Source organism: Canis lupus, chromosome 13, assembly GCF_011100685.1.
Source record: "Canis lupus familiaris isolate Mischka breed German Shepherd chromosome 13, alternate assembly UU_Cfam_GSD_1.0, whole genome shotgun sequence".
Lineage (NCBI taxonomy): Eukaryota > Metazoa > Chordata > Mammalia > Carnivora > Canidae > Canis > Canis lupus.
The window spans coordinates 40158975-40184474 of record NC_049234.1 but is presented as its reverse complement, the minus strand read 5'-3'; the positions used below and the strand labels follow the sequence as shown (position 1 = coordinate 40184474).

Here is a 25500-nt window from a genome sequence, read left to right as displayed (position 1 = left end):
CAACAGGTATCCTCTACTCCATGTCTCTCCAAGGGTTTCTCATAGAGTTTTACTAATCGTGACCTTCAAATTTACCAAGCTTCTTTAGCTCCTGACATCTTCAGGATTTTATTTTGATTTCTGTCAGTAGCCAGCACGAGCCCTTGTTTCATCTTCCACTAGGTGTTTCTAAGGGGAGAGAAAATTTGGTGAAACTCATTTTACATAGGCGAGAATTCTCAAAAAGGCAGGAGGGAAGGAAGAAAGGAAAGGAAAGCTGGTTTTCTTACAGCCTAAAGAGTCACAAGAAAAGGGAAGAGAGCCCATGCCCACGTGGGCTCCAACCAAGGGCCAAGAATGGGAAGAGATGGAGGCCGTAGCTCTCCCCACTCTGACAGCTAGGTCACAGAAGGACAGAGCTAGAAAGGGGAAGCGCTCTAGTCCTTCTTGAGGAGATACACTTTCCAGCAGCCAGCACAGCTCTCCTGTAGACGGAGAAAGGTAGCTAGACCTTGAACCGTGCCGGAGAGGTTTCTGTCTCTCCCGCCGCTCGTGCCTCCTTGCAGCAAGAGTCCGTAGAGAACCACTGTCCTATATGTAGGCTCATGAGAGTAATTCCTGGTGCAGCAGTTCTTAAGAATAAAAGTTCTTAAATGAATGACATTTAGGGGCAAAAGGAAGGTCCTAAGATCTTGTACTTTCTTCTCCTTCCTGCCCTTTATATTCTTCCACAGAAATTTCATCACATCCTAAGGGATAATTAGACACTTGATGAGTGAGTGAAGCCTGAATGCGCATCAGTTCTGCATTTCTTTTCTGAGCCTAGTTCTGACTCTTCAATCAGTACTTAATGATGCCACCAGGATATCCCACTGCTATCTGAACTTCCCTAAGAATTTTCCTCTGTAAATCTCCCGGCCTTTTCTATTAATGTTTAGACCGTCATTTTCTCAGTCACTCACGTTGGAAAACTCAGGGTCATCTCTGATTCCAGTTTCATTCAAAACCCCCTACCCCACCCCCTGTGTTTCATTTTCTTTTCAATTCAGATACATATATACAGATAGGTATAGGTATCTACCTATATTAAAAAGGTACATTTTGGTGGGTAATCCAAATTCATATTTTTTAAAAAATTTTATTTATTAGTTCAGGAGAGACACAGAGAGAGAGAGAGAGAGAGAGAGAGAGAAGGGCAGAGATACAGGCAGAGGGAGAAGCAGGCTCCCTGCAGGGAGCCCGATGCGGAACTCGATCCCAGAACCCCGGGATCACGCCCTGGGCTGAATGGGGCACTAAACCACTGAGCCACGCAGGCTGCCCCCAAACTCATATTTTTGAAGCAAGGCTTGTCCCATGCTCTTTTTTTTTTTTTGGCAGAAATGCTTTTTAATCAACATCTCTTGTTGCTTAGAGCTAGCTGTGATAGTCAGACTTTCTTATCCTGACATGCAGAGGCCCCCTGTCACCTGACTCTAACCCATTCTGAATATGCCCACTTTCGCTTGAAGAAGTGGTATGTTTCTTCTCCACTTAATAATTTTCAATCTTGATTGAAATAATTTTTCCTATCCCTGTGAGAAAGCCTGGAGAATCCAATCTCCTTTATGCACTTCATCTGCCATCTAGATACAAAGCAGATTAAACATACTTGGCCTCCTAGCAGCACACAGTGAAAAATGAGTAAGAGTTGTAGTGTTCGTATAATAATATAAGGGGATGATGAATTTCTCATTTTTACAAAATTATCATTTATCCAGTTCCAGTACCATCTTTACCTCTGCTCTGGGCTAAATATAATGCTAGGTTCCAGATAACCAGATGATATTAAAAAAATAAAGGAGAAAGGGAAAGAAAGAGAGAGAAAGGAAGGGAGAGATAAGAAAAAAAAATAAACAGTCACACTGTGGACAGATGGTTCTCTAGTGTGAATACAATAATAAAGATTTCTATTATCAGGAATTTTCTTTTTGGGGTTTGTATGAGGTATAGTTGCCAGCTCGTAGTTTGGTATGAACACACACACATGTGTATTCAAATGTCCACTATCCATACAATCAGTCCCTATTTAAATTTTATCAGAACCATTGAAAGTGGAGACCGTAGTAGTTTACCTATAACAACCTGAATTCTAAAAAAAAAGAAGTAGCAGTAGTAGTAGTTTTGCATCCAAAATGCATTGCAGGGACTTGTGGGTGATTCAGTGGGTTAAGCATCAGACTCTTAATCTTAGCTCAGGTCTTGATCTCAGAGTCATGAGCTCAAGCCCCACCCACCCTGGGGCATGGAGCCTACTAATTCACAAACAAATGAACTAACTAAATAAATGAATAAAGAAAATGCATTGCAAAAAGACATCTTTTTAAAAGTTACTTTGCCTTTTTTATCTTGTGGAAAGGCTATCCGTATTTTATTCCCATAGACTCACTCCCCGTATTATAAGGCCCCCTTGATGCCTCTGACTACAGGGTGACTCCACAGATGTTGCTTTGGAGGCGAGGAAGTACTCACTCTCCAGTCATTTGAATAACACAGTTCTCCACGTAGAATGTTTCATTACGTACCATATGCAAGTATAGCTTGGGGATGCTATGTAAGCAGCTCTTTTCATTCCAGTAATAAGGAAATCGATGATGAGTTTCTAGAAATGTTACCACATTGATGTGATTCTGGTACAAATAACCAATTTTTTTTTTGCCAAATTTTAATTCCTCTTCAATTCAAAACGTTACAAAGGAGCCTAACACATTTTAGTTCGAAGAAGAGTCAAGACCTCAAAAAGGTTTTCTGTTCGATTTTTTTCCTCTTTTTATGATTTTCTCTTTTTTTTTTTTTTTTCAGAATAGGACTCAGTAGGGAATAAAATAAGACTCAGTAGGGAATAAACAGACCAATATCCACAAGGAGAAATCTTAGGAAGTATGTTGTGTAGGAAAATACAGCAGAACCCCCACTAATTAATGATCCTGATCTCCAGATAGTCACTAGGAGCAGCCCCCAAGCTTAGTAAACACAGGGGCTCTATAAAAAACATCTCGGGATAGTTAAATACTATCTTCCTCCATGCTCTTAACATTTTTTTTTCTAGATTCACTTCTAATGACAACTTTATATTAACTTTTAAGTCCAACCTATCAACATAATTTCTAGTGTATCTGTGAGATTTTTTAGGTCATTAACCTAAAAACACAATACAGTAAGGTAAATTATTGTACTCCTTTTGGCTACCTGTAAAAAGTCCCCTAAAATATTCTTTATTATGTGTTCTGCACATACAGTCTTTATCCATAGTCCATTCGAAAGGGTGATCTCGTTTAGCTAATCCCATTGAATGAGTGCAGAGTGAGGCTCATTTAAGACGTGCCACCCTATATACCTTCCGCTTAAATGGGAAAAATTTCCAGTGTTCTGATCTAATGTTCACAGGGCAATGAGAGCTATTACGTAGCAAATAAGAAAAAATAATGAACAGCATGTGCAGAAACTACAGCCAAAATCCTCTGAAGTGCGCTTTTGCACTCAGAGCGCAGCTCAGTTGCACCACGGAGAACCCCCTTCTGTGTAGTCACAGGAAGACTGTGGGGCCTTCACAGTACAGGCTGGGCACATAGTCTTTTTCCACAGAGGCTCTGACTTCTCCTAAAGACGAAGGAGCAACAGTGGAGAAGAGGACTAAGTATAATTTAAATCCTGGTGCAGATCCGTGCGTGGTTTACAAAAAAAAAAAAAAAAAATCTGGATTAGAAAGCTGTGCTTTTGTAATGTTTTTGAATTACGCATTGGGTCACTATTGGCATTTGTAAAATTTAGGTTTCAGGTATTCCAGCCGTGAATATATGATTTTTTTTGATAGACATTTGGAAAAATTAGCATGTAGTAAGGTTGCTCTAGACTTCTGGAAAGTATACAAATAGAGGAGCATGCGTACAGAAGTCAAGAAAGTAAACTGTCACGTGTGAATTCAGTTAGCGACCTTCGGTTAGATGGAAGGACAATGGTAGAAGGAATACATTCTAGGTAATTTTGAACGTGAAGAAACTTAGTGTGTACTATTCCTTTTGCCTGACGTGAGCTCTCCTCCCCTCGTCAGGGCCACGTCAGATTCTAACTGGTCAAGGAAGCCTCCTGCGGCCCACTCTGATGTGCGCATCCTCTGAAATTATGGAGTGCTGGCAAGTACACCAAAGAGCTCTATGCCACACTCCTGTCAAATGTCCTGTAAGTCTGTTTTTGCTATCATGGAACCCCCGATAGCAAGGGAAATTTTTTTTTAAGTGGATGCTGTAAAAAAAGATCTTTTTAACCGATTTCAGCTTGACTCACCTGAGTCCCCGTGAACCACATTCCCTCCCTAAGTAAGACACACCGTTGGTGCCCACCGCGCATCACACCAGAGCTGGAAGGACATTCTTCAGGACACACCTGCGCTTTTGCGTCTATGAGTTGACTGGGTGCTTCCTAGGAATCAGTCAAAACTGTCGCTAGGAGAACCAGGTGTAATGCTCTAGAGAGACGTTGTGAGCGGTCCAAAAAAAAAAAAAAAATGCTGTTTAATGTAGAGCGGGTGAGAGAACCATCAACTGGGGTGGAGGCCTCATTATGCTCTGAGCTCCACTCAGATGGAACCAGCGTGAGTAGGTTTTTGCCACAAAAAAACATGCAGAACCTCAGACTGCAGGCCCCTGTGCAAAGTCGGTTCTTCGCTCCATGTCACAGGCTTGTACACTTAGGAGTTAAATGTCCGATGGGTGTGTATTTTGCTTTTTTATGAATCCTCCCTTAAATCAGACATCTTTTTTTTTTCTTCTTCTTAAGCAACCAACTGCTAGGCACGTCAAACACATCAGATGTGAGGGCTTCCACTGTTTCTTGAATCTTCGTCCAAGCCCATTGTCTGCTGTTAGCTTGTCGAGGAAGCGGATGCCCCTGCTAGCGACGGTTGCTCGGGGAGGCCTCCTACTGCATCGTCACCCGTTCTTGCCAAGGAGATTAATATTCCCATTTTTAACACCTGAGCTAATAACACTCATGAAGTGGGTGAAAGTCCTCAGCCAGCGTTAACCTGGGGGCACTGAAAATTGCAGCGTCAGGCGGAGGAAACAGCGGTTGGTTGTAATGACCATGAGAAGAGAAAACAGAGTTAGGTCCAGCTCTTTTCTGATGCTGCTTTAAGTCACGACTGTTAGCTCACCGTGCAGAGATTTCTCCTTTATTACCCATTTAGCCGATGCAAAAAAAATACCCCCGTTTTCTAGCTGCATCGATCCCATGGTGTGACTTCACAGTTGTTTAATGGTGAGCCTGTTACACTGTGAAGGGAACTTGAAGAATGTTTTCGGATGCTGCTCTCTTTCCGTGTCCACTCCCCGCTTGCTGTTTAGATCATTTCTCGCCGAGCATTCCTTTCTGACATTCACGAAATGTTCGCGGCGGTCCCTGTTTAAAACACTGGCCTGGAGCCAGCGCGCTCGCCAATTTATATCAGCCTGTTAGGAAAAAATTAAATAATGTGTGAAAACGAAGGGAAAATTGCTTGGAAGGAAAACGCGGGCTGAGCGCTGAAGAAGCCCGTGACGGCCGACACTCCCCCCATTCCCTGGCTGTGTTCACAGTGGGGTCATTTGTGCGGCTGCCGGGCTCTGAAGGGAAACCCAAAGGGGGAATTGAACGTCGTTCCTCCACAGAGCAGCGGTGGTCGAGGGCCTGGCCTGGACCGGGCCTGGCTCACTCTGCGAGGAGCTCGCCGGCTCATGTCATGATTCTCCAGCGTGAAATAACAGCCAGGCTGCTCCGAGGGCAGGAAGCCTCCCAGCGGGGCAGCGGGGCCTCCGGAAGGGACATGTTCGTGCAGAGAATGCGCCGCTAGGAGTTGCTCCTGGGGAAAGCCTCAGGAAGGTCCCCAGACGTGGCCTTGCAGAGCGGCGGTGTCCGTTTTCACGTAGAATAACGGAGGACCCAGGCATGCTGCGGCCGATGCGCGTCGGACACCTGCTCCGCTCCACCTCGACACAGGCTTTGACCTGGCTTGTGTTCCTTGTCGCTCCTACTGTGTGTGTTGGTCATTGCTCTGCATTTAATTAGTCGTCTCCGTTCCCTGTGTCGGTTGTGTCGTGTTCCCCCTGATCGCCGGTGGTTGTGCGGGTGCGGTGACCACACGGGTGCCGACCGCCCGTGAGCCCTGAGGTCTGTCTCTTAAGTGACCCCACAGTCTGTGATGCGTGGATCCGAGGTGAGCATCTAGCACGGCGTTCCTGCGGGTGCTGGCCGCCTCTGTCCTCGGCCCGCGCCGGTGTAGGAGGCTGCGGGACGCCTCTTGGCTCGCAGGACCTTCCGAGGGAGACGGAGGCCCGCGCCAGCCCTCGGCGTTGGGCAGCTGCCGGTGGGGGCGACGGCAGGCCCGGGGGGGGGGCCGAGCCCCTGCCCTGAACCTGGAGTGGAAGCCGTCTTAGGTGGACGGGACGTCGTCGAGGATCTGCTCCAGGTACAGGACGGGGCTTGGTACGGGCCGAGGCTGGCCCGGCTGCCTCTGACCTTCGCCGCACGGACGCAAAGCCCTTGAAACGTCAGCGTTGTTTGTTAGGAAGGAATGGAATTTCTAAACACCAGGCTTATTTCTTTAACAAATTAATGCAGCTATTCTGGTAAAATAGTGTTTAACAGGGCGTCCCCGCTTCTGCCCACAACCTAGAGCCTTGCTTCTTAGACTTCATTTTTTTCCCCTCAAAGCAGCAAACAGGTTAATGGGGAAACTGAACGTTTGCAAAACTGACTTTTCCATAATGGTACTTCATAGAACTGCCCTTTTGGATCTTCTGCTTCTTTTATGCTTCCAGATCATGACATTTCGGGGCACCCGGGTGGCTCAGGGGGGAGCATCTGCCTTTGGCTCAGGCCGTGACCCCAGAGTCCCGGGATCGAGTCCCGCGTCAGGCTCCCTGTATGGAGCCCGCTTCTCCCTCTGCCTGTGTCTCTGCCTCTCTCATGAATAAATGAATAAAATTTTTTAAAAAAGATCCCGGGTCTCCAGGATTATCTAAAAAAGGATAAAGACATTTCAAAAGTCCTTTTTTCTTTTTTCCAGAAAGCAGAGGTAATTGATCATTTGCTCTGATTTAAGGGTTTCTCCTCTTCAAAAATCTGAAGTTGTTGAGATGGTCAAGAAACAAGTCAAAGTCATAACGCTTGCGATTGGCGATGGAGCCAATGACGTCAGCATGATACAGACGGCGCACGTGGGCGTTGGCATAAGCGGCAATGAAGGCCTGCAGGCCGCCAACTCTTCTGACTACTCCATAGCTCAGGTAAAGCAGCATTTCTGCAAAACACACCATTGGTCTCAGCTGGCAGGATGAAAAGAAAAATACGAATTCTTTTCCATCCTAACTCTTCTCTGCTTTTGTTTCATTTAGTTCAAGTATCTGAAGAATTTATTGATGGTTCATGGCGCCTGGAACTATAACAGAGTCTCCAAGTGCATTCTGTACTGCTTCTACAAGAATATAGTCCTCTATATTATTGAGGTAATAGCAGGTTGTTTAAAATTCTTGTCGGGTGCATAGATATTTTCAAAAGTTTCTCATTGTTTGGGTGAATCCTCCATTGGCCCACTTTTTACGACTTCCAAACACGTGGAAGTCTGTTGGCCACAGAGAATAATTAATATTTAAATTTCTGGCTAAAAATGTCACATGGTTTTGGTAAGGTATGTTGAATGAGAATTAATGAAGTAATGTTTTCAGTGTTTTTATTTTTTTTTTATTTTTTTGGTTTTGTTTTCAGTGCTTTTATTTTTTATTTTTTTATTTTTTCTTTTTTTAATAATAAATTTATTTTTTATTGGTGTCCAATTTGCCAACATACAGAATAACACCCAGTGCTCATCCCGTGAAGTGCCCCCCTCAGTGCCTGTCACCCAGTCACCCCCACCCCCTGCCCACCTCCCCTTCCACCACCCCTAGTTCGTTTCCCAGAGTTAGGAGTCTCTCATGGTGTGTCTCCCTTTCTGATATTTCCCACTCATTTTTTCTCCTTTCCCCTTTATTCCCTTTCACTATTATTTATATTCCCCAAATGAATGAGACCATATAATGTTTGTCCTTCACCGATTGACTTATTTCACTCAGCATCCTACCCTCCAGGTCCATCCACGACGAAGCAAATGGTGGGTATTTGTTGTTTCTAATGGCTAAACAGTAGACTGCATTTCCTGGCATGATTTTGAGATTCATAAAAAAATGCTATGTAGTCTATAGTCTTTTAAAAACACTGAAAACAGCTGAGTAATAATATTCCATTGTATACATATTACTCAGCTGTTTTCAGTGTTTTTAAAAGACTATAAACTACATAGCATCTTTTATGAATCTCAAAATCATGCCAGGAAATGCAGTCTACTGTTTAGGGATACTCACATGGAAAACCATTTAGAAGGAAAGTCCGGGAATGACAGACAGAATCGAGGGTAGCAGTTCTAAGGGGTAGAATCAGAAGGGATACGCACATGGTTTGCTAGTATTGGTCATCTCGTAGTTCCTGCTGTGTTTCAGACTTACTAATATACAAGTATCGCTTGCTATCCAGACCTGTTTTGGCTTCTGAGTTGATTGCTGGGTATAATGAGAAATTTGTCTTAGAAATTCTCAGAATATTCAATTCCTGTGTCTGGATAGCAACGAATTTCTGTATTCCTTTCCTGATGCCAAATATAACATTATTATTAACATTACAACTTGGGATGCTCGGGTGACTCAGCGGTTGAGCGTCTGCCCTTGGGCTCAAGCTGTGTCCCTGGGGTCCCAGGATCGAGTCCCCCATCGGGCTCCCCGCAGGGAGCCTGCTCTTCCCTCTGCCTGTGTCTCTGCCTCTCCATCTGCGTCTCTCATGATTAAATCAAAAACATTTAAAAACGTAAATTAAAACTTAACCCCAGTCAGCAACGTCACCTCTAAAAGGCAGCCTTCTGCTTTATAAATGTTTTTGCAGCACCTACTGGGTGCCAGGCGCCGGGTTTAAACTCAGCAACTACAAAGTAAACCAAGCATGGTTCCCTGTCCTCCAGGAGCTTGCCAGTGAAATACAGTGCATAAATAAATATATGTAATTTCAAATTTTCTAGGCTCTAACATTAGCAACAAGTAAAAGTGAGAGCCCCAGCTAATTTTAAAATAGTATTTTCAGTATGACCCTAGAGACCCGAGATCAAGTCCCACGTCGGGCTCCCTGCATGGAGCCTGCTTCTCCCTCTTCCTGTGTCTCTGCCTCTCTCTCTCCCTGTGTCTCTCATGAAGACACACACAGAGTGTGTGTGAATAAATGAATAAAATCTTTAAAAAATAAATAAATAAAAATAAAATAATAAAATAATATTTTCTTAGTATATTCAAAACTATTTCAACACGGAATTGCTATAAAAATCATTAACGTAGTATTTCACATTCTTCATACTAAGTGTTTAAACTCTGGTGTGTATTTTACACTAGCAGCACATCTCAATTTGGACTAATCCCATTTCAAGTGTTCAAGAGCCACATGTGGCCAACGGCCACCATCCTGGACGGCACAGCACCTGTGGATAAATTAAACTAAATGATTCACTGGGACATGATGGATATGTGACTTAGCTTCTTTTTTTTTTTTTTTTTTTTTAAGATTTTATTTATTCATGACAGAGAGAGAGAGAGGGAGAAGCAGGCTCCATGCAGGGAACCTGACATGGGACTCGATCCCGGGTCTCCAGGATCACACCCCGGGCCAAAAGCAGCACTAAGCCACTGAGCCACTGGGGCGGCCCCCCCTCTTTTTTCTTTCTTTCTTTTTTTTTTTTTTGAAACAGCCATTTTATCATCATTTATACATACAGCAGCTGTATTTGTGAGTCCTAAACTCTAGGCGTTACCAGTGTCTTGCTGCCCCAGCAGCTCCGCGGCAGGCAGATAGGGACCCTGTAGCTGGTTAGGGAGCCCTGGTCTCCCTCTCCTGTCACAGCACCCGCCCTCCCCGGCATCAGCCCGCCCAGGTTCCCCTGCACGCGTTGCCCTCTGGTCTGCTGTTTCTGCACCTCTGTCCCCAGAGTCACAACCTGACCATTTGCCGGGGGGGAACTAAGAGCTGATAGTTTGCACCAGCCAAGTAACACCGCTAACAAGGACCTCAGTGGCTTTCACAGTTACCCCAGTGGTCGTCGGTCGGGGCCTGCCGCCCGCTTCGTCCGGCTGTCCTCTGTGCCTCTGTCGGAATGCTTCTCTCCTTATTAAGCTGTTGACGGAGCAGAGTTCTTAGGAGTCCAGCTAGGAAAACCTTGACATTTAGTTCCGAAGCATGTGGGCAGTTTCATTTACTGGTCACGAAAATTCTATAATTAGGTTACAACCCGTTAGGTAAAATAATCAAACCCTTGGAGACGTAAACAGGATAATCTGTGAGCTCATTGTTCATTACCATTCAATTCTCGCCGGGTTAGTCTTGTCTCTTGAAGCAAAATGCACTTCTAAAAATAGCTTGCAAAAAGAAAATAAAAAAATAAAAATAAATAAATAAAAATAAAAATAAATAAAAATAGCTCGCAAGATCCAGAAATGCAGTCTTCAGTGAATGTGCAAATTTGTGGTTCTTTCTCTGAATTAATAGTTCTCGATTCCCAATCCCCTCCTATAGTCCCAGTTTTTCTTAATTTTCTTCTCGTCCCAAACACCGATATTCATAAGGATATCATTTTATACAGTTTATTTACAAATACTGTTGAAAAGAATATTGGTTTATACAAATATCTTAAAGCCACTGGCAGAGTAATCCTTCTTACAAAAATTTAATCTTATCAAATGAAGCGAGTGCTCAACCTGTTGCTGTTTAAAAATCTAGATTATTTGATGATTGACAATGAGGTGGAGAGAAACGTACTAATGGGGGAAATAAAATACATTAAACTCACATGAAAGACTGAGCCTGCACGCTCTGTTTCAGACCCAGGGTTATGCGATTTGTGTTAGATTAGCCCTGAATTTCACTTGGCTTTGGATTTAAAGCCTCTTCATGAGATATTTAGCACTGATCAAATTCTTCACACGTTGGAAGGGAAGTTAAGTCCTACACTCTCCTGGAAATCTCGCTTTTAAGGTATTTTTCTTTTAGCACTTTATAGAAATATATGCTGAATATAGTTCAACTGTTTTGGAAAGGAATTGACCTTTTAAATCCATTCCCAGATACCCAACTTCTGCCAGCTAAAACAAGTTCTGCAGATGTTAATGGCTCATGTCACCGCCGTGAATGAATAGAGAACACATCACGGGGTGTCTCTGGTGAGGACAACTGCCAGTCTCCAATCTCGCCTTTCAGTGTTTTGTGCTGACCAGGCGTGGGAGCAGAGGACTCATTGACCGTTTGTAAGCTGCTGTTTAATATGCAGAAATGGTCCATGAGGAGAAAGTCTGTGAGGCTTTAACTGCCACGCCTCTGCTGGGATGTGGAACTCAGAAAATAATACCGGGAGACGCAGGTCTGCAGTTTCTTTGCTAATAAAGGAATAGCCTGGAACACTGTGCGTTTCATAGATTATCTGCGGCCAGGGGTTTTCCCGTGGCTGCCTTGCCAGGAAGGTCCCTGTCCAGCTCCTCCGTTGCCATCAGTTACAGCCAAACACATAAATACAGATTTGGCAGGTGGCAGCGTAAGACGCAGACGCGAGGTGGCCGCCCCGCAGCAGCCCTAGGTGTTCATTGAAATTACTGGCTCTTTCTAAAGGGATTTCTCCCTCTCTTTCTCTCTCTCTCTCTGAAATATCTGACTCCCTTCTAGCAAAATAGGACCTTTTCTTTCAAATGATTGATCGCATCCAGGTTTTCTGGTAAGATCCCAAAACAATGTAAGTGTCTCTAAGTTGCAGAAGCCTTGATTAAAGTCAGTGAGGTGATACTTTGCCAGCACGCTGTGCTGGGATATGGATTTCTTATGAATTTAAATAATCTCCACACCTCCCCAGAAAGACTGGTGTTTTCTTTTTGTATCCATGCTTCCGACTGAGTCAGCGGAGGGGCTTTTATGTGTTAATAGTCATCGAGGTGCTGTTTTACTTAGTATGGGATGTGTCTCTAATATATCTTTTTTTTTCTCTCTCTCTCTAATATATCTTTTAAATACAAATCGGATGGGCTTGAAGTCAGCCGTTTGGTAGACTTCTTCACTATCAAAGACCTTCTCTTTCTCCTTTGAAATATGTACATTTGAACGCCAAAATATTTCTGTAAAGGTGTAGGGTACTATATCGAAGGATTCTGTTCATCTTCTAGTCATGTCTCCTTTTTTAAAGAAGAAATTAGAATAGGAATTTTGTATTGCAGGAAGGTAATTTATAAAAACATACTCACCTACCTCTCAATAGGGGAAGTAAAAAGGGGAAAAATGTGTTGATAGCTTTCTGCTTAAAAATTTCTACATGTCTTCCATAAAGCAGTTAAAATGGGCATTTTTTTGATGCAGTCATGTTCACTTATTCGCAAACTATTTTGAATGTTAAGCTTTCTGTAAATATTACTTGATTTGAGCGAGGTTCTTTTTTTTTCTTTTTTTCTTTTTTTCTTTTTCTTTTTTTTTTTTTTTTTTTTGAGTGAGGTTCTTAAATTTCAAGCTCATGGTGGCATTTGAATCAGCACCGAATGTCACGTACAAAGCTAGGAGACCATTCGTGTTCACAAATGTTTACTCACGCACAAATTTAACGTATTTTTCTGGTTGTATATAGCACTGATGAGTGCAGATACATTTATGACTGTAGCCTTTTGAGCCAGGTCATGTCCATTGGGTAAGTTTGGTACGCATCTTTTTTTCAGGCCAACAATGATTGGATCACATCTTCATAGACTAGTGAGGCCATAATTTAAAACTCTCTGTTTAAAAATTCCCTGTATTTCCATCATACCCTAAGATATCTCAAAGAGCTTCTCAGCATGTATTGCTGCAGTAAATCACAGTCCCCTCCGGGGAGAACATTACCATCACCCAGAGTATCACAAATATGTATTGACATAATCCACATCTGAAAAAAGGCCAAATGTGAAAACACTATACAGAGAATTAAAGCCTGTTTTGTCACCTTGTGTCTACTTACCCTTAAAAAAAAAAAAAAAAAAAAAAGGTGTAAAGTCAGCAGCACCACCCGAAGAATAAAGTTAACTTCGCATAAACATACTAAGTTCTTTTAAAGCACGTACGAGTGAATGACCCGGCTCCTAGTCTAGGGCAAATGTTCATTTTTTTTTTTTCAATAAACAGATGTAGCAAAGCACACAAGAATTTCAGATTTGACTCCGATTCCTATGCTGTTGTTATTGTTGTTGGTAATGCGTGTTACAACCCTGACACAATTTGGACTTATTTTTCATGTGCTATCGCTCCTTTGTGTTCTTTTCCATCTCATGAAGCAGACATTCGTTTTTATATATGCTCAATCATTCCTTCCCACTATAAAAAGGAAAAAGATCAATGTGGGTACAGAAGCTGTTCATAGGGAGGCCAGCCTGGGTACATATTGATAAATGGTGAATTTGTAGCAATTCATGCTTCCATAATGAGGTTAAATGAAACGTGAAGTGTAGCAGAGTCCCTGCGACTCTGATTCAGAAATTCACTTGACTGGCATGTCAAGACTGCTTTCCTCCAACAGGTTTTGTGTCGTCGTTATGCTCTGGTTTTGTGAGTGTGCGTTTATGTAATCTCGTTGCCAGGCCAGACTTTTTACTCTTCCAGACCAGCTTGATTTTTTTTTTTAATTTTTAATCACATTTTAGGTCTGCTTTCTTAGAAGAATATATATGTGTTTTTGACTTACTAACAGTCACTTTAATTTTCCATTTGCCTTAAGCATGTTAGAGACGGGTGTTTTTGTTTTTTGTTTTTTTTTAAGATAACATCTTTCATTTTGTATCCAAAGTGAAGGCTTTTGTTTTTAAGAGAATTGCAAAATATATGAGAACATTACGCCTTATTACTTGAAGATTTATGCTTAATGAAAGCATAAACTCAAGATATCCAGGTTTTTTTACTGTATAAATTCAAATTTCACATTCCAATGGCTAGACTTATCAAGAAATATTAAAAAGTCTATAAACTTTAACCCATTAATTCTACTTCTAAAAATTTATCCTTGAAAAAAAAAAAAAGGACATCCAAGGAAAGTTTTAGAGGTGACGGATATGTGTATCACCTTCATTACGATGACAGTTCCACCACCATATACATATGTCCAAGCTTACCAAACTGTATACCCTGACTGTGCACAGTCTTTTGTATGTCAGTCATACCTTAACGTAGCTTTTACTTACAAAAAAAAATAATCCATCCTTAGAAAATAGAGATGTACAGGATTTTTGAACAAGAATATTTGGCTCAGAATTCAGTAGAATGGCAAAAACTGGAAGCAGACTAAATATCCCGAAATGGTTATAATCCCACTGTAGGGGATGTACATCTATTAATCTCATTTTAAAGGATATGTAACAACTTAAGAAAAATTATATACTGTTAAGAGGGAAAGGAGCAGGACCTGACACTATGATACGACAGGTCTCCAGTAGGGTAAACCTGGGAGTGTATATAAATGAGCTATCTGAATGCAGCCAGCATGGAATAATTATGATTATATTGTTATAGGAAAGTCATTTCATTTTCTACAGAAACATGTTTTTTTGCGTAACCAAAACAATTTATCTCTTTAATCACCAGTACATAGTTATCTCTTTAATTAGCAAGAGGTACATATTTTAAAAAGGAGCTAAAGCTCTAAAAATTTAGTGACATAAAATATATTCCCCGAAGTGCCTTTTAGAAAATAAGGTTTATTTAATTTCCTTTAAATGTACGATGCCTATTAATATGACTCTTTTTTTGACTCGACAACTGCAACTAATTCTGACTTAAATAACAAATACCTTCTGAAAGCACCCCTTCAGGCTAGAAAGCAAAACAAAGAAATGCCATTTTCAAGAAAGTTGTGAAAATCATATGTTAACACTGCTGTTATGCAACGGCTGAGTTTTTGGATTCTAAGGGATGCACTTATGTTTTTTATGTTCTAATTTGGGGGCTTTGGGGTTGTTTTCATCCTAGATCTGGTTTGCCTTTGTGAATGGCTTTTCTGGACAGATCCTCTTTGAGAGATGGTGTATAGGTCTTTATAACGTGGTAAGTTTAAGATGTTTGATTTTTCCTGATTATTATTAAATATTATTTAATATTAAATTTTATAATAATTTAATATATGATATTAAATACTTTGAGGTTAAAGTTCACCTTGCACTAGGCTCCTTGAAGTAATGACCAGCGTGTGCCCTTTAGATGTTTACAGCAATGCCTCCCTTAACTCTCGGAATATTTGAGAGATCCTGCAGAAAAGAGAACATGTTGAAGTATCCTGAATTGTACAAAACCTCCCAGAACGCCCTGGACTTCAACACCAAGGTAGGACACGACGGCCCCGCATGTGTTTGGGGCGGGCAGTGGGACTCACTCGACTGCTGTGATTACACGGGGCGTCTGGCCTCCCGGAGCTAAGGACACAAACGCCAGGGTTCCGACCGTGACAAGTCGTGTTTGCCGCAGGTTCGGATGCGGACTCAGAAGCATTTCTATTGGTTTGTTTTCTTATAAAATTAACACATAACCACAGTTCACTAGAGTTTGCCAGGCGGCAGTTAATCGGGTCTGAAAGACAGACACGAGTGTCCTCAGGCCCTCGCCGTTCTGTGTCTGCAGCATCCCGGGGAAAGCCTCACCCCTTACACGGGTCGTCCAGGACCGGCAGGGTCTGTCCTTCCTCGTGCAAAGTGGTGGTTTTCTGTTCCATCAAGTCACCTTGACCCCATTAGAGTATTAGCTTGCATTATAGTCTCTGGTCAATAATTCATTAGGTCATAATACTCAGTAATTCCAAGCCATAAAATTTTAAATACAAGATAAAATATCTGACATTTTATCTAAAATCACATTCTGAATTTATATTCTACAAAACACGTCATGGACTGTTTGTGATTTGTGATCCCTTGGGGTCCGTGACAGTTATTTGTCCCAACCACAAAAATCTCTTTTATTTTCTTTTTCTTCTTCTTACTTTTTTTTTTTTTTTTTTTTTTGCATAGTTTATTTTCCTCGAAGTTTGTATTGTAAAGTCTTTCCACTGGTATTTGTTAGTAATTCAGGTTTCAGTTCAGGAAAAAAAAAAAGTGCTTAGTCTCGTAACAGTCAAGGCGATGCCACTTTGAAACAATAATAAAAGCAACAAATACAATAATACACCTTCTCAGGACTTTTCCCATCCAATACAGTGCATGTTTGTTAGCCTGTTACTAATACTTAGATGTAACTAGTTCTTCCCATTTAGGAAGGTTAATGTAGGATATTTTTAATGTCTATTAATTTGCCGAGCCCTCATTGATGTTCATCCTCAGCATACCGAGAGAATAAAGCAAACGGATGCCCCAGCTCCTCTAAGCTGTAAGTGCCGGTGCCCAGTGGATAGCCAGGGTGTTGTTCATCCTCGGAGACCTCGTGCATGTGTGTCCAGGCATGCACACACAACTCGTTGCCATTTTTTTAAATAACTGAGCTTGGTTGATTTAGGAAAAAAAGGGAAAAAATTTAAAAAGCTGAGAATTATCTTAGACCATGCTCTCCTAAAACTATTAGTAAGTTATAATATGCGGTATCTATGCTTTTATTTTTTTTAACATTTTATTTTTAGATTTTTTTCAAGATTTATTTATGTCCAGTTTGTATTAAATTGGACCACCTTGCTGTAATGTTTTTTTTTTTGTTTTGTTTTGTTTTTTAATCTCTGGTGGCTATTTTCAAGTCACAAGACAGATACAATGGACGGTGAACTCTTGTTTTCCTGGAGAGAGAGATTTGAGAGCTGAGAAAGTGCCAGGCCTACTGGGGTACTAGCCGTGATTCTCACCCACCTGGAGGCTTGTATCAGCCTCAGCCACAAGTATGCGGTCCACCAGGGCTCAGGCTCCCCACCGTGTTAGCTTCCCAGCCGCAAACTTGGCCGGGGAACTCTTGCTTATAAACAAAAATTGATCCTCACAGGATTATCCAGAGCCATTCCTGGAAAGTCCCATCGTTTCAGACCCTTCCCACATGGCCACTGAGACAGTTGGTGGCCAAGGAAAAGGCAGTCCGTAGTTTTCACGTGGAAGCATCATTCCTTGTGTCCTTTGCTGTCCTTTTGTTGTTTACAGAGTATTTCATTACCCGCAGAGCCCGTGCATTTCGAAAAGTCATCAGTCAACCCAATAGATCACGCAACTAATTTCTCTTCCCTTTCAACATTTATACACAAGCTGCCAACCATTTCTTAATAGTGTACATGGATGTTCTAGTGGTTTCGGTGAAAAATCTTTGATTAAACCCCTTCTAAGTGTTTTAAAATTCAGGGACAAATGGCTACAAAATGCATAGTTGTACACACAGCAGTTGCTGTGGGTCCCCAGTGTAGAAGCATTGTTGCCCTGAATGACGATGATTACGTTTGTTATGGTAAAAAGGGTCGGAGGTCCCGAGGTCATGACAGGGGTTAAAGGATTAGCATGTGACAATAAGTATCGGTCAGGAAAATGGAAAAGTAGAACTAATTTTTCTTGCACCCACCTGTGCTTTCTGTCAAATAAAAACTTGCGGTAATGACATAGTGAGGAGAAGAGACAAAGGTTAATGAGTAACACAAGTTCAAATGTGTAATGTATTGGAGCGTAAATTGGATCATACCGTCCAGGGTGGCTGGGTGAGCTAACGGGGCAGATTGAGATCACAGTGGAAAATTTGGGGAGGCAGGCAACTTAATTTCTGTTGTTTGAACAGCTTAAAACTATTAATACATGCCGATTTTTATTTAGCGTGAGTTTTGCTCGCAAGCAGCCCTTTTCAATGGCAAAACTGCGACTCTTCAAAGGGCCATGAGAATTCTAAACAGTTTTTCTATGACTTAATCTTTCCCATCCCCGCTACAAAGAAAGTACCCGCGGTGCCTGCCCCCTTTGCTCCTAAAATGCAGGATGGAAGAGTAATAACGATTAGATGGTGTTCTGATTGTTGGAGGCTTGATGTTGACGAGTCTCAGAAATCGTGGAAGCCTCGTAGGAATCCAGTCACCCCTACAATGCCTTTAGGGATTATATGGCCTACGTGCCACCCCGTTATTCTTAGTTTGTGCAGAGGAAGGTGGGAGAGAGGGAGGGAGGGAGGGAGGGGATGCTTTACCACCTTCGGGAGGTTGGCACTCCTGCTGCACGTGGGAAGGGCAAAGTAGGGACTTCCCCCATCGCTGTGTCTTCCCAAAGGCTCTTCTCCGAGAATTCTGAAAATGACCCCACCTGAGGAACCGCGGGAGCTACACGTTCCCGTTACGTGTTATTTTCTTGGTCGGGCAGAAATTTAAACTGTTCATACTTGGTTTTTTAAAAAAGCAGGAAAAAATTTCGGTGAAGCTGAAAAAACATTTTGAGAAACATAAAAATAAATAAATGACCCATGAAGGTCTAAGAGGCAGAAAGTGTCAGTTCTATTAATTCACAGCCGTGGCCCGACAGAAACACGTTTTGTGAATCCAGCTCACAGATAAAAAGAAAGGTCAGAGTTCACGGAGCTAGTTTATCGCAAGTGGTTCTCATGGATTTTTGTTTTCCCTCAGGTTTTCTGGGTTCATTGTTTAAATGGCCTCTTCCACTCAGTTATTCTGTTTTGGTTTCCACTGAAAGCCCTTCAGTATGGTGAGTAGAAAGGATATGAATGCTAAGAGATGACTTTCTGCGTTTTCAGAAAATAACTCATTGTCAATATATGTTAAAAATTATAGCAGTTTCACTCTAGGCTGTTTTCCTTGACCTAAAATGCATGCATCCAAAAGCTGTACACACTTTAAAGATTTTTATTATTCCTTTGGGAGCAAAGTGATTTAATGTATGCAAAGCCTTCCTCTCGACTTCTCATGTTTTCCAAACTTGCAGAGAGTTAAATTTTAGGGCTCTTTTTTTTCCCCCTTCCTCTGTTGATGCGTAGTTTGAACATAATAGTGCTAATGTTTTATGTAGCCCATTCTTTACACCTGTGAGGCCTGCCCCGGCTCTTCATCCCCAAGCTGATGAGGAATGCCAGTGTCCGCCCGCCTCCGTGAGCCCGGGTTTGCAATGAGATTTCAGGGTTTCATGCTCTCCCCGGAGCAGCAGCATCCGCTCTGCTTGTTCTGAGGGGTGACGTTACTCTGTCCGTTGTGAGACGGGCGAGCCGGTGCATCCCGACGCCCGGACAGGTGCTCAGGTGGCCGCTCAGCACAGAGCTGCCCGCGGCGCCCCTGCTCCGCACCTGCTCCGGCCCCCACCCCGCACCTGCTCGGGCCCCAGGCCCCCGCCCCATACCTGCTCTGCCCGGGCCCACGCCCTGCACCTGCTCGGCCCCAGCCCGCCCTGCACCGGGGAATTGGGGACAACTCCCCCACCACGGTCCTGCCCCACCGGCCAGGGGGCCCCGCACATGGTAGGTCCACCAGGTGCCTGTCTCCAGAAACCCACAGACCTCTGAGGAGCCTCGAGGGAAACGCGGGCCCCCCCTCAGGCCGCCCCCCCCTGCAGGGTGTTCCCCCCTCCGCAGGCCGTCCCCTCCCTGCACACGGTCCCCTCCCAGACAGGGTCATCTCCCCCCACAGACCATCCCCCCCGCAGGCCATCCCCCTCCCCCCACTCGCAGACTATCCCTACCACCCCCACCCCGCAGACCATTCCACCCCCATGCAGACCATCGCCCCCCCGCAGGCTGTCCCTCCCCCATGCAGACCCTCCCCTCCCTCCTCTCCTTTTTTCCTTCCAAGGTGTTATTGGTGTATTTCAGGAGAGCGAGCGAGCCGGGCCGAGGGCCGCAGAGAAGCAGACTCACCCGCGGAGCGGGGCTGGGGCCCGGGTGTGGGGCTCAAACGCTGCCCTGGGGTCACGGCCAGAGATGGAGGCAAACACCTGATGCACTGAGCCACCGGGGCCCCTCCATGTCCTGAGTTCGAATCCCACTTGCAGGGGCGCCTGTGTGGCTCCATCAGGCTCTTCCATCCCAGACGGTGACCCTGGGGCCTGCAGCAAGCTCCGCCGCTCTGGGGGAGCCTGCCTTGCCCTCTGCCCCCCCCTTGAGCTCGCTCTCATTCTGCTCTCTCTCAAAACATAAATCTTAAAAAAAAAAAAAAAAAAGAATGAGACTTCAGAAGAGCAGGGAGTGCGTGCAGTGCAGGGAAGGGTGCGCGGCTGGCCGGTGGAGCCATGCCTGGCAGGGTGAGCACTGCAGGCAGGGCATGGGCTGCGGGTCCTGACCCCAGGGTCTCGTCTCGCCATTAATTTCTCTGCTGGTGCCCTGAATGGTTCTCACTTTCTAAGCCATGGAAATGATGGTAAGAGAATCCAATTAAAATATAGCCTCTTGGCTCCAGTAGGCCGGGAGAACCACAGTAGATTTTTTTTTTTTTTGAGATAATAACTCACATGCCATAAAATTGCCCCTTTTAAATTATACAGTTCAGTGTTTTTTTGGTATATTCAGAGAATTGTACAAATTCACTATATCCAGGGGATCCCTGGGTGGCTCAGCGGTTGAGCACCTGCCTTCGGCCCAGGGCGTGATCCTGGAGACCCAGGATCGAGTCCTGCGTCGGGCTCCCTGCATGGAGCCTGCTTCTCCCTCAGCCTGTATCTCTGCCTCTCTCTCTCTCTCTCTGTCTCTCATGATAAATAAATAAAATCTTTATTAAAAAAAACTCACTATCCAATGCTAGAACATTTCCATCACCCCATTAAAAAAAACCCACACCCATTATCAGTTACTCCCCACACTCTGCCCTGAGCCCCTGGCAACCACTGATTGTTGTCCTTGAATTTGCCTATTTCGGACATTTCATAAGAATGGAATCCTGTCATATGTGGCCTTGGTTCATCCATATCATGGCCGGATCATTACTTCACTCCTTATAGCTGAATGATACTCCATTGTATAGATTTACCACGTTTTGTGTATCCATTCGTCTGTTGATGGACATTTAGATTATTTCCACTCTATTGAAATCGAGGGTATGATACAGGACTGTAGCCAAATTCTCTAGGTGAAGTTTATTTTTGAATTGCAGAACCGATACGGGTATGAGAGACTCAGCACGTCTGTCTCTTGCCGTTCTAACATTCTAACTTAGAAAAAGGAAAAATGTAATCTCAAAGGTTATCTCAAGCCAAATAGCATGTGAAACACCTGAATGGTGACAGGGTTTGAAAGGACAGACCCCTGGAGTAATTCCAGCTCCTGGAGAGCAGATCCTGGGGCCCTCTTTGCATTCGTTCAGCCCCAGAAAAGGTGCCGCCTGTAGGACCCACACCTCGCCGAGGCCCAGCGCACGTGCGGTCTCTTCTTAAGACGTCAATGGCACGTGGCGTAAATTACGTCTCAACATTCTAATGTTGAGGGGTTTGTTGTTTCTTTGCCTTGTTTTTGATTTTCAAATAAGGAGAGGCTTTGGGGTTTTTTTTTTTTTTTTTTAGGCTTTTGAAATGATGAGGTACACAAGAAATGTAAGTATATAAAGGGCAGCTACAGATGCATCTGGATACACACTCCAGCGGTTCTCACGGCCTATAGACCCCTTTATAAATACCCACGATGACCTTTTTAGGGAACCCGAGGTCACAGTTTCATAATTTTTGCAGTATTAGCCAGTCATTGTTTTTATTTTTAATAAAAATAAAATAAATAAAATAAAAATAAAAATTTATTTTTGTGAGCTGAACCAGCTACTTTCATGAGGTCACGGAATCCTGCAGGAATTTTAAGATCCACCGGGGTGTCCAGTGGAGCCATTGATTGTGATGTAATAGGGTACTGAGGGCTCACTGATCAAGTTTCAGCTTCCACACCCTGACCTTTAGGAAACTACTTGCTGAGTTTTGATGTAGTATCAAAGAATATCCACACTCATAAGAAAAGACGATTAGAACACTCCTCCCTTACAACTTTCTCTGGGAAGTAGGATTTCCCCCGTATTTCAACCTGACTCTGAGAATCCAGCTGCCTTCTCGTAAGCAAGGCATTAAAGAGATTGTAAAAATATAAAACAATGCAGGTTTCTCACCTTTTTTGTTGGGGAGAAAAGTAAAATCTGTTCATGTTATGTGTATTGGGTTTATTGCTGTTATCTTTAGATAAATTTAGATAAATCGGTACATTTTTAAAAATATTCTGCTTTAATTTCTAACTTGGTAAATAAACATTGGTAGATATAAACCACATGAACAAAAGCTTTTTGGGATCCTCAAGAATTTTTAAGTGTAAAGGAGCCTAGAGACCAGAAAGTGTGAGAATGAATCATGTACCTGAATCATCCAAATGCTGAATCTGACAAATCCCACAATAGGCCTTTAGATTTTTTTTCTCAGCGTGATCTTAAAATGAATCTTTGGGTCCTTCATGATGAACCAGTCATGACCAGAAGGCGGCTTACGCGGACCCAAATATGATTATTCTTGATAACTTGTGTACATGGGTTAAAGGACCTACATAAACGCACTCAAGTCCAGACGTGATTGTAAGATATTTTCGGTTATTCTGTAGATTGCTGAGTATGTTAATTTGGTTGTATGGAAATTTGCAGATTAATTGCAGGTACGAGTTTGTAAATACTGTGCTCGTAAGACCAGCACATCGGGGAGTACGTGGGTGGCTCAGCTGGTTGAGCAACCAGCTCTTGGTTTCAGCTCGGGTCCTGATCTCCTGGGGGGCAGTGGGATCAAGTCCCGCACTGGGTTCTGGGCTGAGTCTGCTTGAGATTCTTTCCCCTTCCTCTCCCTCCCCATCTGCCACTCCCCCCATCCCTGCTCTCTCTTTCTCTTTCAAATAAATAAGTTATTTATTTATTTGAAATATTATATATTAATTAATAATTAAATTATTAATAATTATATATTAGATGACACCAGCACACCAAATCCTATATTCTTAATCATGGAATACCCCCACGAAGACGAGGGGTCTCTAGGTGGCTGGGCTGTTATGAGGCAGCCCTTCCTGACTACTACTCACCAAAAACTCCAGAGAGAGTAGGGTCACAGCATGGAGCACGGGCCACATGCACCCAGTGTTGGCTCTTACATACGAGACCTCATTGTAATAGAAAACCCCACTGGGGGTAGGTAGTTCCACTCCTTCTTTTAAGTGAAGAAGCTCAGTCCCCTTGGAGATTGATTATGTAAACCAACATGGCACAGCTAGTCACAGATGCTGAGCCTGGTCTGTGTTTCCCAGACTCACCCAGCTACTCCTTGTCTTCACACCAGGGCCACGCTGCCTATCTCATCCTATACTTTATTCTACCAGATTTTGTCCTTACATACGAGATTTTTAAATAAATATTGTTGAATATTTGCATAAGTAAAATATTGTACTGAGTATTGTACCACAGGTCTTAATTTTTCCCATGGTGCCAATGGGTGCCAATTATTCAGTTATTCAGTTTTTATTTTTTTTAATCAGTAACCGTGGTGTTTGTTAGCCACCACTCCCTTCATCTAGAGCCACATTTGTTAGTCATTGCTAGGTAACAAAATACTTTAAAATATTCCCCCAAAATTAGCCAAACCTTCCAAGAGCCATGTGCCTAGCACCATATTGGTGCTCCTCAGTCTTCTGTGATGTGCATTCATGAATCCCGTCTGGTCTGATGCCAACAACTTCATTGAGAGAGAGTTAGAAGGTTCCCTAAAACTCTCACCTATGTTGCTAACAAAGGTCTCTAGTGAGGGTTCAGGATGTCTTCTCCTGTCTCAGCGCCCATAGAATTGGTCTTTCATTGAACAATTAGTTTGATTTTTTTTTCTTTCCCCACCTCATGGGTCCTGAGAATTGGTTAACAAGTCAGGTTTCCTACTCCATTGTTGGCTATTAGAAAATTGCTTTTCATTTTGACCCACATTTATAGCAACTTTGTGAGACTTCTCATAACTTTTTTTTAATTAGCCTAGTTTATGGTGTAATGCTTGGTTCCCTTCTTTTGTTCAACAATTACAAATTGATTTGTCTTTGAAAGGATTCTGAAAGGACCGCTTTGATTTTCATTTCTAATAAGCCTCTCTTCTTGTCATACAGGAAATGTATTTGGAAATGGGAAAACCTCTGATTATCTGCTGTTGGGAAACTTTGTTTACACTGTAAGTACAGAGTACTTGCCTAGTTTGTATATAAAAATCAAATCCTTTCACTGTATTTACAAATTTAACTGTGGGCATTTCTGAACGTAGGGTTGCTTGCACTTCCGTTTAAAAATAATATAAGATGTTTTGACTATTAGGAGCTTATTTTATGTGAGGTTGTTAATGTGTCATTTAGGCTCACTGACTTGATAGGACTTTCGTTGCTGTTATTTTCAGTATTCCCTCTTTTCTTTTAGTGCCCTCCCCCAATTCCCATTTTTCTCTTCCTTGTCTCTTTTTCTTCATTTTTATTTTACTGCCCTTGTTAATTTTTTTTTCTTTTTGCTTTCCTGAATTTATGGCAGATATTATCATACTGTTCTTGGGCGGTTAGCCAGTCATGATTCTAGGGTCTCTTGATAACTAAAATGGGAGAGAAATCACTCTTTGGGGACATTTCATCCACACAAGGCATGGAACCCACTGTGTTAAGTCACTATCCAAACACTTGTGGAGGACACACACGAGTGCAAGCCCATGCCTGCCATAAAGGGCCAAAAAATGTCTGAAAACCACTTTTCCCTTAGAAGTCAAAAGCACTACGTGAATGCTAAAGGCCGAGGTCAGTAGTTGGGTGTCTGGTACGTTTACTATAACCTTCAACTCTGAATTCTCAGGCCACATTCCTTTCTCTAATTCCTTCCCGAATGAGGGCGGGGTGCTGCTCCAAATATTAAGCAGATATCAACATGACTGACTCAGTTGGCAAGAAAACTAGAATGTGATGTTTAAATATCAAGTGTTAAAACTACTGAATGATAGGACAGTAAGGCCATTAAATAACAGAGAGATCAAGTTATTTTCCTGGGGTGTCCTTTCCGTTGACATCAACCCACAGAAGTAGTAACAGAAAAGAAGCATATGTTTGGGGGACTGGGACTTGGTCTCATATAACGTGAGTGCAAAACAGAAATAAGTAAGTTAAGGTAAGTTTAGAAATTAGTCCAAGTAGGGATGTCTGGGGGGCTCAGCAGTGGAGCATCTGCCTTCGGCTCAGGGCATGACCCTGAGTCCCACGTCGGGCTCCCTGCGTGGAGCCTGCTTCTCCCTCTGCCCGTGTCTCTGCCTTTCTCTCTCTCATGAATAAATAAATAAAATTTTTTAAAAAAGAAATTAATCCAAGTATATAGCAGGAATGTTCCTTAAGGATACATTAAGATACTCAGGTCTCAGGGGGGTGTTACTGTTTAATTCAATGTCAAAATATATCTCTTAGTTTTAAACTTTTTATATAGCTTGTTAATGAGTACTTACATTTTTCACAGGAGTT

General features: G+C 42.8%; 1 protein-coding gene across 6 annotated transcripts in view; it reads left to right on the top strand.

Moving 5' to 3' along the window:
• Positions 1-25500, top strand: part of ATP8A1 (ATPase phospholipid transporting 8A1) — a 224355-nt gene that overhangs the window by 161519 nt on the left and 37336 nt on the right. For all 6 annotated transcript variants that reach the window (XM_038555963.1, XM_038555961.1, XM_038555959.1 and 3 more), the window contains 6 exons: positions 7097-7280; positions 7389-7499; positions 15079-15153; positions 15307-15429; positions 18659-18737; positions 24127-24188. In XM_038555963.1, the coding sequence (XP_038411891.1) occupies positions 7097-7280; positions 7389-7499; positions 15079-15153; positions 15307-15429; positions 18659-18737; positions 24127-24188 (634 nt within the window). The remainder of the gene's footprint in view (positions 1-7096; positions 7281-7388; positions 7500-15078; positions 15154-15306; positions 15430-18658; positions 18738-24126; positions 24189-25500) is intronic.